The sequence below is a fragment of the Silene latifolia genome, chromosome 11, assembly GCF_048544455.1.
Source record: "Silene latifolia isolate original U9 population chromosome 11, ASM4854445v1, whole genome shotgun sequence".
NCBI lineage: Eukaryota > Viridiplantae > Streptophyta > Magnoliopsida > Caryophyllales > Caryophyllaceae > Silene > Silene latifolia.
The window spans coordinates 59,570,598-59,590,836 of NC_133536.1; the positions used below are offsets into that span (position 1 = coordinate 59,570,598).

The window sequence follows — 20,239 nt, forward strand, 5'->3', positions numbered from 1 at the left end:
GAAGGTCGTGAATAGAGAGGTGGTCGATCGATCGGGTCAATTAGTCGATCGACCAGTCCGCTGGTTGAGGCGATTAATAAGGGAAGTTTTCATCCTTATTTTCTCATTCATTCACTTCCCAAAAATCTGAAAAACAAAAGAAACCCTAAGTTCCCCCTGCTGCGATTTTCACCTACATCCCGTCTTAATCACTTGATTTTTATTGCTTTAATCTTCAAAGTTCTTCAAGGTATGTCTCTAATCCCATCTTTATGCTTTTTATTCGAGTTTTGCTGAAGCTCCATGCGAAATTTTCGAGTAATGTGCCCTTGAGACGAAAAAAATCAATTTGGGGAAAACGATTTTAGGGTGTGATGTCTGGTCATTTATATACTTTAATTGCTTATTCTAGCCTTTCCCCTTTGATTTTCGACACTAATTAGCAACTAGGAGACGGTTATTTGACTTTCCCCAAATTTTGAAACCCTAATTTGCGTGGATCATCGATTTTGATTCGGGTTTCTAGAAATTGAAACTTAAGTTGGTTAATTGTTGCTAATTTGATTCTTTTGCAGGAACAAGAATGACAAAAGGGAAGGAGCCAATGCGGGAAGGGCGAGTCGAGCCAAAGGCTGCTAAGCGGCCACGCGGACCGCCTCGATGATAGAAGCCACTACGGATAGTCTACTCCGACTATCCGCAGTTATCTTTGATAAACCTATTCAGCGCGCTAAATTCTCCTTCTTTGTTTATTTGTAAAGGTCACAGCTACCCGGTTTCTCCACAAAGACACTTTGGAGAAACTAGGGTTACATTTAGTCGGTCGTGTCCCTGCTAAATGGGACGGGTATGACGGGTCTTGTGGACATGTCTGAGTTCACATATTATGTTATGACCCTTGAATTCTTTTCCTCTTACGCTTTTGATTCCAAAGCCTTTGAGGCTGATGCGACCAAACCCTGCATTTCCTTTCGACTTTTTAATGTTAATTATTCTCGACACTTGCGATTTTGCGGGTTTTCGGGGGTCCGTACTTCGAGGGTAGAACCTCGGACCCCCGACACTCACCGGGCCATGTGGTCTTGTATTGGTGACACTTACGGGTCGAGGAGGACGGGCACTTCCGTCCACTTGCCCCCTCTTCGTTATTTTCTACGGCTAATGGGTAATACCATTTTTGGCCGTAAAGAGTCTAATAATGTGAATAATATTGAGCTTTCAATTTTGGCGGGTTATCTGAACGTTGAGCGTCGAAGAGCCCGCATCTATAACATTGCCTACTTGACCGCCGCTCACTTTTAGACTGTAAGTGAGGGCAACTTGACCACCATTGCTTGTGGCGGTTTGGTGACACGTATCGCCAACCGCCTTGTTTTACTTTTCCCTCGACAGGAGGACCCCATTGACCCTGAGCTGCGTTTTATGGACCTCTCTTACGCGAGGGGTGTCTATTGGATCGATAGACAGATGCGGTGGAAGATTGATTCTTTCATCTGTGACCGCATCCCTGTCACGGGCTACCCTCCTGTCCTGCCCCTTACCACTGTTGAGGGGGCAGTTCAGCCGCCCCTGCCTAGTTACAGGCTCCCTCTGGTGGCGGCCACACCTTCTGCTAGCACTTCGAGGAGGGCTCGTGCCTCCTCTTCACAGACACCCCCTACCTCCACTACCACACCTTCTGCTGGCACAGCCACTTTTCGGCCACCTACCCCCTTAGTTGTCCCTCCGGTCATGGACCAGAGGGCAATGTCACGTGTCCTGGGTGATTTGTGCAGGAGTTTCAACGAGCACGGGTTGGACACTGCCATCGCCCTGTACCCGGTCTACGAGGAGCTAGCGGGGGGGGGGGGGGATGCTTCCAAAGGGTGACTGGGCTCACCCTTCTTACTTTGTCCCTCCAGCAGGCGGTTACCCTCAGCCTGCCAGGAGACCCCCTCCCACTCCTACTGCTGGTGCCTCTGGTTCCAGGAGGGCCACTCCCGCTCCTGCTGCTGAGGAGGAGAGTGACTCGGGGTCCGGAGAGGACAGTGACTCCGACTACAAGGGTGGAGATTAGATGCTGGTGACCTCCCCGTTTTTGGCTGGTTTGGGGAGGTCGTCTTTTGTGAGTTATCTTCCTTTCTATTTTCGCTTCCTTTTATTTTTTTTTCATGCTTTTATTCTCCCATTTTTCTGCTGGTGATTTGTTGTTGAGCACAATGGGGACATTGTGCGTTTTGGTTTGGGGAGGGTATTTGCATATGCCTTTTGTTTTGCATCTGCATTTGCTTTTTATTGCATTTCAGTCACATGTTTAGTGCATTTCTGCTTGCATTTGTTTTTATTTTCACCATTCAAAAAAAAACAAAGAAAAAAATTGAAAAAATGCATAAAAAAACCAAAAATATCACGTTTACTTTTGCATATAGTTGAGTCGGATTGGAGTTTTTAATGATGATTTTGCTCTATTAGTCAAATATGCCATTCCTTGCCTTTTCATAGCTGCTTAGCAAGAATTAAAAGTGATCTCTCAAATTTCGTTATGGAATCCATTTCGGGCAATTAGACTTGACTCATTACTTTTGGCAAACTACTTATACCTTCTGAGATATAGAGCCTATAACTGGTGACATTTATGACCGGTTAATTTAGGATTGAGAGTAGTTACTCCCTTCATTTCATGTTTTGCACGTGTATGAGTTTTGATTGCTTATTGCCTATACGCATTGGTTTGTGGTCGGTATTGCATGTTTGGAGAATTATTGCATCCTCCCCTTTCTCATTTTACCCCATTAACTCCACTATAAGCCAAAATTGCCAGTTGCCCTCAGCTACACCCCATACTTAGCCTACCATTGTGCCAAGCTAGGAAGTAGTAGAGGAATTTGTTGTTTTAAGCTGTTTTGGTTCGCTCTTGTAATGTTGGAGCGGGTATTTTTGAGAAGTGAAGGATTTACTTCAGCCTGAAAAAAGGAAGAAAGGAAAAATTCAGAAAAAATTAAAAAAAAAAAAGAAGTATGTTTACCTGGGCAGAATGCTCTGGAGTGTGCAGGGTGGTCGATCGACTGCCATCATTGGTCGATCGACCACCAGTTCAGATTTTGAGAAAAAATGAAAATGAAAGAAAAAGAAAGAAACAGAAATGAAGAAAAAAAAAAAAAAAAAAGTCTTGGCTGAAATAAAGACACGCCTCATGCGCTTACCTCTTGATTTGGAGGCGTTCGTTTGGATTTTTGTGTTGCCTAGTCAATAAAGGCATGGTTATTTTTTTTATTAAGTTGGAAGAACGGGATTCGGTTTCTGAAGGTTCGTTAGGTACTAGCTTGGCTCTTACCTTCACTTTCCCATAATTGTTTTGCCCCTTCTTTCCCACTTAGCCTCACATATCCAAATTTTGCAATAGTTCGGCATGTGATAGTCCTTGACGGTGGTTATGCGTATGTACGGTAAATAGAATCATTATTCATGCTAGTCAAGCATACATGTTTTGTCGGTCATGATCTAGGTGAGAGACTATACTTTTCTTCCCTCTCTTTTACATATTATCTTACCATTTGATTTCTTTGAGAGAAGAGTGATCAGGAGAGTCCGATTGTGTGAGTCTTGCAAGGTCGAACGCCCGACTTAATTCTATGATATGCATAAATTTGTTCGCTTGATTTAAGCTTTGCAGTGGTTGACTTTGGGCATTAAATGGTTTGGCATTGACTTGTAGTTAGCTCTGAAATGTACTCCTTTCCATTTAGTTTTTTATACGAGTCATAGTGCTTGCTTGGGGACCAGCAAGGTTTGGTTTGGGGAGATTTGATACGTGCATATTCTATACACTTTATCTTCGGTTTTGGCACGTATTTCCATGCATAATTGGTAGCTTAAGGCTGTTATTTCTCCCGAAACGGTTTACTTTGCATTTTCTATGATTTATTGTAGGAATGCGTGGAAGTAGGCTAAATCAAGCCAAATTCGTCCTCCGGAAGCAAGTTCAAGGAAGCCAAGAGGAAGGAGAGTTCATTCACTCACCTTGGGATGCGTGCGAGGAGTGAAGAGTTGATTGGAAGCAACAAGGAGCCATTTGCACAAGCATTTTTGATCGATCGACTAAGCCTTTGATCGATCGACCACCGGAGCTCAGACGAAGCTCTTGTCCGAGTAATTAGTCGATCGACCGTCTTTGACGTCGATCGACCGATTTCGAGTGATATTTATTTCTCCGTGTTAGACTTTTAAAAGCCCAACTTGTAATTAACTTTCAATATCTTTTTATCAAGTAGAACGCAAACAACTTTTAGGTTATGCTTTTCATTCGGAAAAACTTAGTTTTCAGATCTAGCTTGAGACGGAAACCTTTGATTCGAATGCTTGGTTCTTGATATTCAATTAGTAAGCTTTTTATGCAATTCTTCCTTTTCTTATTTTCACTTGTTATTTTGATTCTTGTTTCATCAATTAATTTCAGCAATTGATTTCTTCCCCTTTGTGTTAGTTAGATTCCATTATGTCAAAGTTGTTCTTTATTATTAATTTCGCAATTAGTGTAGTTATGATTATGCGTAGGTAATTCCTTTGATTGGGAATAAGGTGAGCCATGGTATTAAATTAGGATTGTTGTGTAGCATGAGTTCTTCCGTATTGGTCTTGTTATCTTTTGATAGATTTCTTTGCTAGATTGAAAGATTGGTAATTTGATTTATCGCTAGATTTAGAATTTCTCTTGAGTGAAAGCTTTGATAAATTCTAGGGAATTATTAGACCGTGAGGTTATTTGAGCTTTGATCGAAAGACTAGCCTTTTTTTCCCTGAGACCGTATTATGAGACCTCTGCTGCTTGACTGACCTGTTATTTGCTATGGTGAACCGAAGTTCCCGATCCTCTTTCTATCTTGTTAAGAATATTCATTTTTGCAATTAGCCTGTTAGTCAACCATTTTCGAAACCCCCAATTAATCGTTACTTTTATAGACTGAATAATAGCAAACAAAATCAACCTTGTCTCTCTGTGGTTCGACCCTTACTATCACTAGCTATAGTTTTAGTTTGGAATTATAAATTTAACTTTGGTACTAAACGACGGTATCATTGTTTATGCCAAAGCCACGAGTCATTCTTTAAGACACACATACAAAACATGATTGGACCGGACAATGAACAAAAATTAGTCAAGTAAACATCATTAGCATGTTTTCCTTCAAGAACAAGTTCCCTTGTTTTTGCATCAAGAATTCTACATTCACTAACAAGAAATTCATCAAAATTATCATGATCACACAAAAAAGAGACACTAAGAAGATTGTGCTTCAAACCTTTGACAAGCAACACTTTGTCGACACGTTGTGACGATGACTTACCAAATTTTCAATACCAACAATTTCACCTCTTTTTGTTATGGTCAAACGTCATGGTGCCACCTTTGTAGGCTTCTAGTGAGAGAGATTGGCTTTCACTTCCATCCACAATCAAAGTACCAATTGTTGCTGCCTCTCACTAATGCCTTTAACAAATCAAACATTTAGTTTAGGAACCCAAATTAATTTAGGTCCCTTCTTGTGAATCATGTCCTTTACCAAGTCTTTTCGGATTCACACTTGCTTGACAACCTTAATATTTCTTTTAATGCCATTCATTCTCTTTGTACAACCATTAAATACATGACCAGTCTTGCCACAATAATTGCAAATAACATATTCAGGAAATCCAACATGTTTTCTTCTTCGGAAATATGTTTTGCTTGGTTCTTGGTTTCGAATGCAACAGTGCATGTTACTGTTGCATTTGAAAACGAGTCCAGCATTCTTTTCACTTTGTTGTGACTGACTCATAGAAAACTTTAAAACAGCTTGACTTCCTTCCTTTTTCTTGTAAAACTCTTTTGCATCATTTAACTCTTTATTTAAAATCTCAATTTTGGCAAGATAGTCAAGATTTAATGTTTGCACATTTTCAAAGGCGCTCTTAGCATGACTTGTTTCATTGTATAGCATTTCTGCTAATTTTTCAAGTTCCTTAAGATGACTTTTACAAGAGGTTAGGTCAATTAAAAGTGAGTCTCGTTCTTGTGTTAACATAGAAACATGTTTGGTTAAAGACTCGTTTTCCTTTTCAGCATCATATGTCACAGTGGGTGTCTCTGTGACATTCAGCAGTTTGATCTTATTTACAAGAATCAGATTTTGCCTTTTCAGTTTCCTTACTTCCTTCTCAAGACAAGGCGAAATGTTATCAAGCTCCTTTAGACACTCTCTTAGACCAACATTTTCCTCGGCTATGTTTTCAATTTCAATTTGCATAGCTTCAAGTTTATTGTTTTGGACACGACATTTATCAATGAATTTATCTAAGAGTAAACATACTTTGCTTTTGGAGAAGGATCGAACCTTTGTCTTGAGATTATTTACCTCATCTTCGAAGTCAGAATCAGAATCATCGGGATGAGCCATAAGACATTTGAATTTTTCTCTTTTTGGAGACCTAAGGGCATCATTATTAAGACGAGTAGTAAGACACAACTTGGCATCCAATTCTTCCTCAAGGATCTCGTCCTCATCGGAATCGGACATTCCCCAAATAGCACACATTACTTTATTCTTGTATTCCTTCTTAGCCAAGTCACATTTTTCTTTAGATTTGATGTTACCCCACTTTGGACATTCATTCATTTGGTGACCTTTTTCGTCACATTTAATGCAACCAACGATGGAAGTAGATCTCTTCTTTGAAAAATGTTTCTTACTAGAATTGTTGTTAAACCTCTTAGGATTATGACCATTAACAATATCCGCAATATTTCTAGTGAACATTGCAAACTCATCGTTTCCATCATCTTCCTCATTAATTGAGGTTGATTTGAAAGCAAGCCCTCTTACTTTAGAGCTATCACCAAAACGCTTCATGAGAGTTAACTCATGAGCCATAAGTGAGCCCATTAGTTCATTGAGGGTTAAAGTGGATAAGTCTTTGGCCTCCTCAATAGCCGTAACCTTCGGTTGCCATGTTTCTGTTAAACTTCGAAGGATTTTACGGACCATATCCTCGGATTCAAAATTTCTACCAAGACTCTTAAGGTCATTAACAATACTAGAAAAGCGAGAGGAAAGACTATTAATTGACTCATCTTTCATCATATTGAACATCTCATATTGTTGCATGAGAAGGTCAATACGATGCTTTTTCACTTGAGACGTCCCTTCATAAGCAAGGCTTAAGGTGTCCCAAATTTCTTTGGCCGAGGTACATCCGGAAATACGGTTTACTTCTTGCTCACCAATGCCATATTGAAGAATGGACATGGCTTTTGAGTTTTTCTCGACCTTTCTATAATCAGCCTCGACATACTTATCCTCACTTTTTGGGGCACTAGTACCATTAGCACTAGTAACCGTGATAGCAAGGGGCCCTTTTTGGATTATCAACCAACACTCATAATCCGTACTCTTAACATAGTGTTCCATGCGATTTTTCCACCATGAATAGTTATCCCAAATGAAGATAGGATGCTTAGTATGTTTCCCGTCCATGACTATAGGATCAACTCTTTGGTAATTAACCAATATCAAGAGCACAAGGCTCTGATACCAATTGAGGAGTCAAGGACGAGAACACCTAAGAAGGGGAGGGGGTGAATTAGGTGTCCAATTTAAAATTTTTAAGCTTGAATTAAGCTTCTTTGAAATCTAGGACAATAGACTAAACTGATATGGACAATACTTTAAATGATAGAGGTGTTTATACTTAGAACTATTTGAGTTAGAAGTATATACACACGAATTCAGCTCAGTATATGTCACAGTAAAGTCAACTGTTGCACAGACCAGAAAAGTATGAATGAAAGAGTATTTTTTCTTCAACTTAACAATGAAGATATTAAGTGAATACTTTTTAAGTTGAATACTCTTAGCAATGAAAATCTTAAGTGAATCTCTTTTAAGTTGAAAACTTGAAATACTTAGTCGTTTTAAGTTCACAAGTTTGAATCAATCAGCAGGTCTGAGACACAGTATTGAACACTGTGACGCAGACAGATTGCGAGATAAACAATATATAAATAAGGAGAACAAACGTAAAAGTAAATGAACAAACAAGACGATGTTTAAAAAATTGGTTCAGCCTCTACTCCGAGGCCTACGTCCAACCGTTATTTTATTGCTTGTTTAGAAATTTACTCAAACAACTAAACCCCTTACAATGAAAATAACTCGCCAACCTACTCCGGTTGCATTTGCTTGAAGCTACTCCGCTTCAAGACTTCAACTTGCTCAAAGCTACTCCGCTTCAAGACTTAAGTTCTATCTCACTTTGGTTTCAGAGTCTTTAAATCTCAATCGTTCACTTAATGAACATGGAGATCACAATTAAGACCTAAACACGAGAATCATGGAACAAGCTCATATGCCACGGTCAAATGGCCCGAATCGATACATGGAGATTTCTGACCCTTTTTGAAAAACGTTTGAAGACTTTTAAAATAGAAAACAATTTTGCAAATAAGTTGAAGAACAAGAGCTGATGTTTTGCAAAGTGTTTTAACAATTAATGCTCATAAAAGTCTTGAGTAATAAATGATGCAAAGGCATTCTATTTATAGTGGATTTGATCATCTAAGTAGTACAACTTAGGTTAATTAAATCTAATATTAAATAGATAGCCTTTGAGTGATGGTAAGTGTTAGGCTATAGGCTTGGAGCACAAGTCATTGATCAAAATCAGAAAACTCTTCCCAAAACACTCAACATGTGACATTTTACCAAAATGGCAAAAAGCATTTCTAGCTTTAAAACTTTGACAAGTTCAACTTACCATTTTAGTAAAAGGTAAATGCACAAATCTAGAGGATTAATCAATGTGGATTTATGACTTAAAATTTCAGATTTAAAACTTCAACACATTTGACAAGTGACAACTTACCACAAATGGAAGAGTGCTTTAGTACTTGACTAAATCAACTTTCCATTTATGTAAAAGTAGATGCACAACTTTAGAGGAGTCACATGTGAGTTTTGCAAATTGATTTTTTTCAGATTTGTTTTCAAACTGAGATAATTCAAATGTGAAATCTTTGAGAATATGAAATTTGTAAAGATTTTGACACTTAAACATTTCGAATAAAAGTCCCTCCATACGGTAGTATCAGAAACCACAGTGCAGTGCACTGTTGCATGGTTTTGCAGCCACTTGACGTAAATGAGAATGTTACACTTACTCTTACATTTTTCGACTAATGCTAGGATCATATCATTGTCTTGACTTCTTATTGACTTCATCTTGATCATGTTAATCCGTCTTTGAGAGTCCATTTGATTGCTTCAATCACTAAGCATTTGTAATCGTTTACAACATTTGACTAAGGCTAAGGGATTTCTTGTCATAACTTCATCTTAATCATTCTTGAACCATCTTTGGAAATTCATTGAGTGCTTCAAATGCTAAACAATATAACTAAGAAGCAAACAATTAAATAACAATGAAACTTGGCATCATCAACCAAGTGTGTTCTAACACTTATGATATTTTTTTTACACTTTAACTTAATATCCATCTTTGCTCCATACTATATGAAAACTTAAATTTTGGTTACTTTTTTTTTTAATTGTTTATATAACGCCTTTAGTGGATATAGTGATGTAATTAGAAACAATGTTTTCTTAAAACAAAGTTAATATAAAATAATTTCAGTAAAACCGACAATCTTATATGGAGTAAAAGTGTTGAACATCCTAATACAAAATTACTAATAGTAAATTTTATAATTAAATTTCAAATGGAGTTAAATACCAATAATATAATTATTAAATTCTCTAATATTCTTATCTAATAACCGCGCATTTGCGCGGGATCAATACTAGTTAGTATGAAGTAGCCTGACGTTAAAATTACCTTAGAAAAGAAAGGTTGACAATTGTAGGGCGTGAAGACGTTAGACCAAATGCGCCACCACAAACTAAAAACGGTTACCACAAGCCACCAAATAACCAACCCATTTTCCCCATCCCCTATAAAAGTCCAACGACATCAACCATCACCATAATCATAATCATTTTCTTTAATTTGAATTTGAATTGGAATTGATCAATTAATCCTCTTTATTAATCTTTCCAAGAACATCATCCCATCATAATTCTTGTTTTTTCTTCGTTTTCTAATTTCTCTGGTAACAATTCCTACCCTTTTTCTTGATTGTCTATGCTTTGTATATATCCTTGCTGTTCATTGCTTCATTATTATTTTCATGTATATGTTGCCACCTGTGCTTTCCGTCTCGGTTATTTGTTTACCTTTTTCTATTCGGGAATATTTGATTTACGTGCAATTTGGAACATTCCAGTTTATTTAAATTTTGGGCTAACATTTGAATTCTTGTATTTTTTATGCTGTTGACTTCTTGTTGTCGCCCTTTTCTTTATATATATGAATATTTGGGTATGATTTGTGTTTATTATATGCAATTATGCATCAAACGCCTTATTTTTGATCGATTGTTGTTGCAAGTTGATAACTTCCCTATTATTTCCGCCGTCCCAATCATTTGTTTACTAACAATATAAAAAGAATAAATAAATGACTGAGACGGAAAGAGTATATGCCTATGAATTGCCTAGGCGTGTTTTGATGCTGACGGTTATTTACCATTGCATTTTAATGCCATCAAATTTATTTGCATCCATTCGAAATTCAATGTTGGACTTGGAGATTTTGTCATGTTTGATTTTACTAAAGCCAACATGTTTCATATGATCATGTTAAAGGTTGGACTGTTATATGTTGCGAGAAAATATCATTCAAAGATGGCTTTAGAGAAAATAGCGACCATCTAAGTAAAATGGAGATGATATAAATGGGATGGAGGCGTATCTGTTCAATGAATTGAGGTTCTTTGAAGTTTTGGTATATGTGTGGCTGTGACTTACATCGGTTACATTTTTCCTGCAGAGATTTCTGTATAACACGTCAAAATGAAAACAAACGCATCAACTTTGAACCCATTTGCTTTGTCGTATGTGCCAATTGCTAGACGGGAAGTAGAGGATGTAGATAAAGATTTTAAGACAATGTCCAAGGAAGCAGACGCTGCTGCTGTTCATGATTTGAAATTAAAAGGTCACCAGGCTGAAATTCCTCAAGAGATGGACTTTAGCATTATGGATGAGGAATCTGAAATGGACCTAGCTTACCTTCAGATGATATTTCCTGGTGTCTCCGACCAGTCCCTCGCCGATGTCTATAATGTGAATTTGGGCGACTTGGAAGCAGCACTTGACATGCTGTCAATTTTGGAGGTACCTCTCTAATTGCGTGATGATTTTAGCTTTCCTTTTTTAATGTACTCGACTACTGGTATTATCCATGGTGTAAAAAGGCTTTTGTTGTTCGCTTTAGTCTGTACTAACCGTTAGCTGCCAGAATTAATTAAGTATTTGGAAACACATGTATTAGCAAAGATCAAATGTATCTATGATAAAACAGGTCATTAGAAAGAAGGTAGATGGCAATCATGTAAAAGAAATTCAGATATCAGATTTTAAAAAGAAGTGAATACTTGAAACATTTGGTAAAGGTGTTTGAAATTGTGACTACATTATTCATGAGTTGTTACACTTCACTGCTGACACATCGCGATTGTGACCAGAATGGTCACTGATACCGCATTTTGTTCCATTTGTATCAATATTATATATGCATGTATATGTGCTAGTGACATTATTTGGTATTGCATAATGTATGTCAATGATATTTCTCTCTACAGGCTGATGATCAAGCATCAGATGTTTTGAACGATGACAACAGTCGGAGTCCTGTTTCTTCTGGTGAGTGTGTGTCCGTGAAGGCTGTAACAGCTGAAGGTGAAACCAGCACCTCATCTGGCTCTTCTGGAGTGACAACAGTTGCTACTTGACTGTCATTTGGAAATTGACTAACAGCACGTCAAACCTCGTTTTACTATGACTTACTATGTGAATAGTTGATAAAAGTGTGATACGCTAGGTGCCGAGTGGAGTGTGCTAAGCCTTTGCGCTTGGTTTGTAAAGTTATGCTGCTACTTTTCCCTTCAAGAAGCTCTTTGTTTTTTTTCTCTTCAATTAATTAATTTTTTTGATAACGAAACAAAGGCAGTATAGAGATATAGTGGTTTCGGATGATAGTTGTTTGTATGGTGTGGGCGTTGTGGTCTCTGCATTGTTGGAGAGTAATCTTGTCAAATTTAGTTTTCTGGTTAAGATTTTGGGATCATATTGTGTACAAGAATTTATCCTTACTAGAAATCCAAAATGTGTAGAAATAAATCTTGCGAGTTCTCCGAAATTTGATCTTGTCATGAAGAAGTAAACCTGATCTGCATATGATAACATTCTTTTAAATTTTGGTGTACTACTCTATATGAGAGAAACAAGGTAGAAGATGAATATAGTACAATATCAAGGGAAAGGATTTTACAGGTTACCTATTATGTTGTGCATCTCACAAGGGAACTGCTATCACTTTTACACATTTACTCCCGTGCTTCGGAAACTACTATCTACAGTGAACGAAGTGGGGGTTGTGTTTTTGACTCGGTGGATGTTTTTTTTTTAGCCTGCCCTGAATTCTTCGAAAATTCTTATTTCAGACGGACTATTTTCATCTGAAACAATAAGATAGGAATTTGTATCCATTTTATGGTCAAATATAACAATAATGGTTCAGCTAGTGTTACAGCTTATTGGTAACTTTTTTTCCACTCACATTCTCCGTCTTATTGTTTCAGACGAAAATGGCCCGTTTTAAGGGAGACTAACTAAATCTTTTTTATTTGTACTCTGACCCTAGGGATGGTCAAACCTCAGGGCCGACCCAACCCTGGGGCAGACCTGGCCCAAATGTTTAACCAACTCTGTTCGGTCCTAACCTAACCTGAGGCATGAGCCGTATTTGGGCACGACCCATATGACCTGATCTAGGGCCCGACCAAATGACCAACCCAACCCATTTGAAAGGTCTACTTGAAATACAAATTTACAATGCATTGTACTCCCTCCCGAGTCTCCAACTCATTAAATTTCCTACATTCTTATTCAGGACATATCTTAAACATCTTAGAATTTCAAGACATTCTACGTCATGGATTTAACAATAAAATCAACTGCTCTTCGTGTGATCCTACACGCATCTAACTACTTTGACATTTGTTTATTGAACTTTTTAATCAATGTTAAAACAATACACGCATCTAACTACTTTGACATTTGTTTATTGAACTTTTTAATCAATGTTAAAACAATAAACACCTCCGAGTACCGCGTATGAAGAGCGAGAGTGAGAAGAAGATGAATACTACTCCGTATATAATATACCATAAAAATATTCAATATATTCCTCGTATTTATCCATGATGTTGCGCAGTTTTTTTGAGAATTTTTAATCTGTGTTTGCTCCTCTCTGATTCAGGAAATTATCAGTACGCTATTCGCGTTCGCCGCTAAGTCTCCTAAAAAATGAGACATCAACTGAAATATTCACCGCCAAGTCTCCTAAAACAGACAACTATAAACTAAGCGCATGTATCAACCTGTAACGGAAGCATTGTGCGAAGGACGAGTTAGGCAAGATAACCCCAGCTCGTGATTCGTGAGCGAAATGGCAAACCGAATAACTTAAATAGGGCAAATCACAGCTGATAGAAGAAGGTATGCCTCAAATTCGTTACTCATACAAGCCTTTCTTCAAGTATTCACGAATAATCCCTAATTATCAACACAAGTTCTGTTTGAAGCCTATTTCAGCAGCTTACACAACGATATCGACACTCACCTTGACCTATAACTCCCAAAAGGAAATGCTGATGTTGTTGGTCAGAATGCATAGACTCTGTCTTGTGCAAAACCAACGTTGTGATGGCGCCCAATATTGAGATTGGTGCCAATTTTCATGGTATTCCAGGACTCCTAGCTGCTACCGACCCTACTCTCTGCTCGTCGTAGGCTAGCAGTTGCTTCCGCAAGTGTACTAAGCAATGTTTCACCAACTTCACTCTTACATAGAGGGCACAAAGCATTGATTTTAAGCCATTTATCCACGCAATCCTTGTGAAACAAATGAGAACACGGCAATTCCCGGAGTTCGTCGTTATTTGCATATTTTGCCAAGCATATACAACAAACCTGCAAGGAGGTAAGGCATAAGATTAGATAGTAGATACGTAGGAATGTGGAGCCATACATCACTGTCAAAAGAGAATAATAAAGAATGAAGAGCACAATTGAATAGTCTTCCCTATATCTCACCTCCACATCAATAATATAACTCGTATGTTTTCAAAGAGATGTTCAACGTAGCTAATCAAATAGTCTGGACTAAAAGACTTTTATGCCCTAAATAACAATAATGACATTATCCTAGTGCTTTAAAAGCTCCGTCTGTGGCAAAGTACGGGGTAGCGCATATACCATAACCCTGTGCACAGAGGCTATGGTCGGAACTTAGGATGACTCATAATAAAATCGAGTCATTAATTGCATTGACAGTCGGCTACTTAGCGATACATTAAGCACAGAGTTTAGTGAGTCATTTTGCTTTACTCCATTGTATTCCACAGCAGAAGAATAGTGAGTTTTTGACTTTTTGGTCCCAATGGAAATAGAAACAAGACTTTAACCCCAATGGACCATGTTAAGGGTCTAGATGATAATGAACAAAATCATATACTCCCTCAATCCCATTTATATTGTCCTCATTGTCTCCAATATCTCTTTCTGCATCTATTAAAACAGAAATACGACATCCATAGTGAAGTAACATAATGGCAGCATTGATACGCTGTCTCTACATGTTAATTCATTAAGTCAATGAGTTCTTTATTAAATAAAAAATGACCCCTAGACAAATGGGGACACAATATATGAGATGGTTGGAGCATTACTTTTTGGTTATTGTGTCTATTCCCCAGTCAAGAACCCCGGCGAAAACCTGGTTCTAACCCTGAACCGATCCTTGTTCAACAAAAGCCCCAAATCACAGAGAAAGCCTTGCAAGAGGCACTGTGTCAATGATTCGGGGTGGTATATATTCAGTTTTAGTAGAATTCGGAAAACTAAATAGATTGATTTATCGGGCAACCACAAAACCCTTTCCAGTGGGTTGCAGAAGTGAAGGAACAGAAAAATTGAGACGGGAAACCACTCGTTAAGACATGGGGTCAATTGAAAAACATACTCTCACCCAAAATAGTCACTTCGAAATTCGAGAACAAAACTTTCATGACCACATTGCAGAAAGCTAACATACAATAACAGGAAAGGCCACTATGCAATATAGCCAAGTTCACTATGCAACATCAGCTAGATATGCAGGAAGTTAACACAAGTATCGGCATTTTTAATGGTAGGTTAGAACATAATTATAGTGGAGTCTATCAATCACATGGGCACAACTCCAGAACAAAGAAGGTAATACGGTATTTTAAATAGGAAGATAAATTAATGGCTGAGAATCTGAGATAGACCAAAATAGAATACGGAAGCAAATGGGTGAGCCCAAGAGAATAGTTATTCTAAAGTAGCCTTCATAATGTAATACTTCGTATTATTAACTCCTACAAAAAGCACAAGTCTATAAAAAGAAGCAGAACTGAAGCGTGATTGTAATCATAGAAACATAATTCTAGTTAGATGAAGCAAAAGAACACTTACTGCATCTTCTCCTGATATAACTCGTTCCTTCTCAGTTCCTGCAGCCACTACCCCAGATTCGCTAGAACCGTCACTATTTCTGTTTTTCTTCAACTTAAACTTGTAGGTCGGCAGGGCGTTAATTGAATCTGTGGTTGCTCCTCTAGTTTGGTTTAAATCTTCCCTAGAGCCTAACACAGAAATTATGCATGGCAGACAGCAGCAAATTGTGGTACATAATATAAACGGCATAGCATATCCAATGCAACTGAAGACGAGGAACACAACACATAACCTGGTACACATGAAATTTGCTGATTGATTATCTGGCCATACAAATGGAAAAATACTTAATAAGGTCAACTACCACCAAACATAATCATCACCTGTATAAGTTAGGAGCTTCAGAGGAAGAAGCACGGCCACCAAAGATCCACACATTTCCGACGACAAACCAGATAGCAAAGAAGCAATCCAGCCCCATCTTGAAGTACTCAGCTGAGGCCTTGAGCCTGTTGGAATAAGCAATGAGAATAAGAAGTCAAAAACTGTTGCAAGATCGACAAGAATTTCAGAATTTCAAGCTTAGAATAAGAAAACACGCCCTTAGGGTGGCTTAATGCCAAGACAGTAGAGAGTAGCCAAAACGTTATATGGCGCCTTAGGTAAGCCTTTTGCATATAGCAGAACTACCAAGGCGCACTACTATGCAATTCTATATTTTTTCTTCTACCTCTTTACTTGTGTCTTTCCCTTTGTCCCATTACCGGAGTTTATATGTTTATATGTTAACCCTCTTTAGACTCCAAAGAGCGATACTACTACACTACATTTTATTTTGAAATTACAAATGTGTTTGCAAAATTAGTCCGCCACCTGTGCAAGGGTACAACTTACACCCTCTACGACTAAGCTTCCAAGTATATATTTATTGACTTCATACAAGCGTGTTAAACTGAAGAGCACCGGGTTTGGCTCAAAAATGCTGGAGTAGAGTAGACAATACAGTTAGGTCAAGTGGTCAACATACACTATAAATGATGGTTCAAAGCTTCCGACCTAAAGCATTAGCATAGAATCATAGATGAATAATGATTTTATTATGGTCAAATGATGTTCAAAATCAGTTTCATAGTCCAACCAAACTGCCGTAAATAATCCATGATGTGGAAACTGGAAGCATATAGATGGAGTGTAGATAACACAAGGAGCCAATAAGAGCTACATGCGCAAAAACAGACTAAGATAATAGTTCAAAGAGTGGTACTGATGATGCACTTCTTGTAAAAGCAAAATCATACACGTGACGACATGAGCATAGATGGGTGGAGGTGGGGGGTGTTGAAGCTCATGTGGATCATTATCTCAAATGTAACAATTATCAGAACATTATAGTGGAGCCTCCAAGCAATTGTTTCCGAATTACATAAAACTTGTTACAGGCTCAAATTCAGGGATGTCTACAGACGTCTCATCCTGGCCAAAATGGACTACGTGCAACTAAGATACGATACTGAAAACAGACACCATAATCAAGAGTTAGCTACATTCATGATGCATGCAGAATCTTTGATGGTGTATGTATAACAGACTCACACAATTAGTCCCCTTTAAGACAGTTTTACCCTAATATTGTGTAAAAGAGATTCCCACTAGGAAATCATGACTAAGTCAGAAAAACAATCCATTTTACTATACACTTGTGTAAGGTGGCCTTACACAAGAATTCGTGTAACACATATTAGAGAAGTAATATACTACCTCCATCCCAAATTAATTGTCCCCACATAAATCTTGTGGTCAACCAGTGGCAATTTTTTCCAAATATGGACTTACGGAGTAAATAATGATGAAATGTAAAATTTGTAATGATTTAATTTTCTCACAAAAAAATCTTCACATTATCGCTTTAAGTAGTCACTATTGTATATAGTTAGAAAATATCGATCGAAGTCAATATTGTTTGATCTCAATGTCCAACAGAGAATATATAAATGGGATGGTTGGAATAGCATTTATAGAAATTGAAACACAAACATCCGTGGATTTCTTGGGCGAAGAAGACTTGTTGTACCTGGCATTGTGAACCACAGCACCCAAACCACTAGCACTTCTGTTGGATGAACCAGCCGTCCAATTATCATCATCTGGAGTTTGAGCAGCAGTTGAGTTAACATTAGAAGAGCTTTGACCTGATTGCACGGAATCTTGTTCTGCCACTTGACTACGATGAAGATATCGCCAATAGAGAAGAGGAAGAGTTGCAACACACCCAGAAGCATACCCCACAATCCAAGCAAATAATGGAGTTTGTGGATGCTCATTTCCTGACAAAGATAAAACTACTACCGAAACCACAATCTGTACTAAGGTGAGGGCTAGCTCAATAGATATCCACAACCCTGAGTTTAATGGGCTTCTGCGTCTTCTGCTATGTGCATTACCTCTCCTGCTAGTTGAGGAATTACGGGAATTCGGGATATCAGAAATAGGAAGGGACAACTGAGAAACTACGGTGCGAGCACTACTTGAAGGTCTATCTTCAGAGTAAGAAGGATCCAAATCATTAGCAGCTCTATCGTGAACAGAACTAGAAGAAGCAGCCTCTAAACTCCTCCTTATGTCAATCACATGCTCATTCTCATTTCTTCTTTCTGGTTGCTCCATTAGTAATGAGTATTTATCTGACCGACTTTTACATAATAAGTCAACAGACCTACTGGCCATAAAACACAACAAGGTCACCAAGCTCAAGCAACCAACTACACCAACGATAAGTCAGCACGAGTCCTGTTAACCAAATAAACATAAAACATTGTCAAAAACATACTAGGCAACTCCAGAAAGACATTCAATAACCCCTCCGTCCCCACAAATAGTTTACGTTTGATTTTGGATCGACTTTTTAGCTGCCCACATATAAGCAGGGTCCCACGAAAAACGTAAACTATTCCTTTGGGACAATGGAAGTACAAGTACTATACAATGAGGAATCGAGGATCCCTCATTCCCTCCCCATATCAAACAATCCAAAAGCAAAGCACATTTTCGATTCGGAATTTAAGATGATGTATTCAACATGCTAAACCTAATTCTAATTCTTTCCCCATCTTCCACGCCATATTACTAAGAATCAAGACCCACAAATCAAATACATCAAATATGTAAGTATTATCAGCCAAATCATGAACAAAATAATAATAACTAATTGCAACCCAATTTAACAGAGATAAAATACTGAATTTCACTTACAACCCAGAAAAACCCACAAAAAGTTGAACCCGAAAAACATGAGAAAATCAAAAATTGAAGACAAAACCCCAAACAATTAATTACCGACAGTATTAAAAAAAGTCAACCAAGTAAAATTACTAGATACTGATCAAATTTACTCGAATTAATACATACTACGAGTAATTCACAACAATCATCGAAGATTCTAAACATAAATTACTTTCTAAATTGATCAAAATTGGAAGTAAATTGAGCACCCAGAATTACAGCTCAACAATCAACATCGTCAAATTGAAAATATCGAAAAGTTAAAAAGAACAACTTACGGTTAAAGCATCAAGAGAAATGGGTAGAGCTAATTTATGATAAACCCAAGGTTCAATAAGTGCCAACTGCCAAATACTCCCTCCTATTCCCGATAATCCTCCCTATTCATGGGTGGCACGAAAATTAAGGGTGTTGGAATTAAATAAGTTAAAGTATTGTGGTGGGGTGAGATAATTGGAAAGAGGGAAGGTATTGTGGGGATGAGGTGATTAAAATAAGTATTGTTGTGGGGTAAGGTGATTAAAATAAGATAAAGTAGGTGTATTGTGGGGTATTGTTGTGGGGTGAGTTGATTAAAATAAGTATAAAACTTTACTAAATAAGGAAAGAGGGAAGATATTGTGAATAGATGAAAAAGGAAATAAGGAAGGTTATGTAGAATAGGAGGGAGTATATGAGATTTTTGGTTTTAATTTTGGTTTGGGATTTAATTTAATTGGGGAATTTTGTGAATTACGTCGTGTTTTTTTGTTTGCCACGCTTATTTGCGCGTTATTTATGACTCATCACGACTGAGACTGAGAGCAACACCCAAATATTGACACACATCGTGACTCGACGTTGTTTTATCACCTCAAACTAGAGTAGGCAATGGGCCGTGCTTAGGCAGCCAGGTGTGTTTACCGTCGATCCTTTCCCTAAAATTGGCCCCGCCAGCACGGATATTGGCTCCTCGGTAAAGCGCGTGCTGCAGCCCATCGATCCAAACCTACGCCACATGTGGCCATTTCAAGCGCACGACCATTTTTTTCGCCGTGCGTCTCTTTAGCTATGGGCTTTTTGTGCCTTTGTTAGGGTAAGCGTACGTGTCTTTAATATTTTTTTATTTAAAAAAAACGTTATATACTCCCTCTTATTCTATATATTCTTCCCTATTTCCATATTCGGTTATTCGGGTTTTCTTCCCTATTTCCTTTTTTAGGTTGATTTGTGTGGTCCAAATTCAATGGCATGTGGGTGGGGTAGTGTGTATTGTGTGGTCCAAATTTAATTTGTTATTTCTTGAGGCAAAAGGAAAGGGGAAGAATATATAGAATAGGAGGGAGTAATTAATATATTTTTAGTACTTTTTGTTTAATAAATGATGA

General features: G+C 37.9%; 2 protein-coding genes across 3 annotated transcripts; one reads left to right on the forward strand and one right to left on the reverse strand.

The window, feature by feature from the left end:
* Positions 1 to 9,849: 9,849 nt before the first annotated feature.
* On the forward strand, positions 9,850 to 12,249 carry LOC141611679 (polyadenylate-binding protein-interacting protein 5-like). The gene is made up of 3 exons (XM_074430266.1): positions 9,850 to 10,099; positions 10,879 to 11,225; positions 11,693 to 12,249. Exons 2-3 carry the CDS (start codon positions 10,902 to 10,904, stop codon positions 11,840 to 11,842), a joined length of 474 nt encoding a protein of 157 aa, XP_074286367.1. The 5' UTR covers positions 9,850 to 10,099; positions 10,879 to 10,901; the 3' UTR covers positions 11,843 to 12,249.
* A 1,324-nt stretch (positions 12,250 to 13,573) lies between these two features.
* Positions 13,574 to 19,503, reverse strand: LOC141611681 (E3 ubiquitin-protein ligase At1g63170). Of its 2 annotated transcripts, none has more exons than XM_074430267.1 (5): positions 19,151 to 19,503; positions 17,665 to 18,380; positions 15,977 to 16,102; positions 15,612 to 15,885; positions 13,574 to 14,084 (listed from the first exon to the last, which is right to left on the reverse strand). In XM_074430267.1, exons 2-5 carry the CDS (start codon positions 18,315 to 18,317, stop codon positions 13,869 to 13,871), a joined length of 1,269 nt encoding a protein of 422 aa, XP_074286368.1. In that variant the 5' UTR covers positions 18,318 to 18,380; positions 19,151 to 19,503; the 3' UTR covers positions 13,574 to 13,868. The 2 variants fall into 2 exon arrangements, with proteins under 2 accessions (XP_074286368.1, XP_074286369.1); XM_074430268.1 differs by lacking the exon at positions 19,151 to 19,503 and adding an exon at positions 19,045 to 19,137.
* Positions 19,504 to 20,239: the final 736 nt, after the last annotated feature.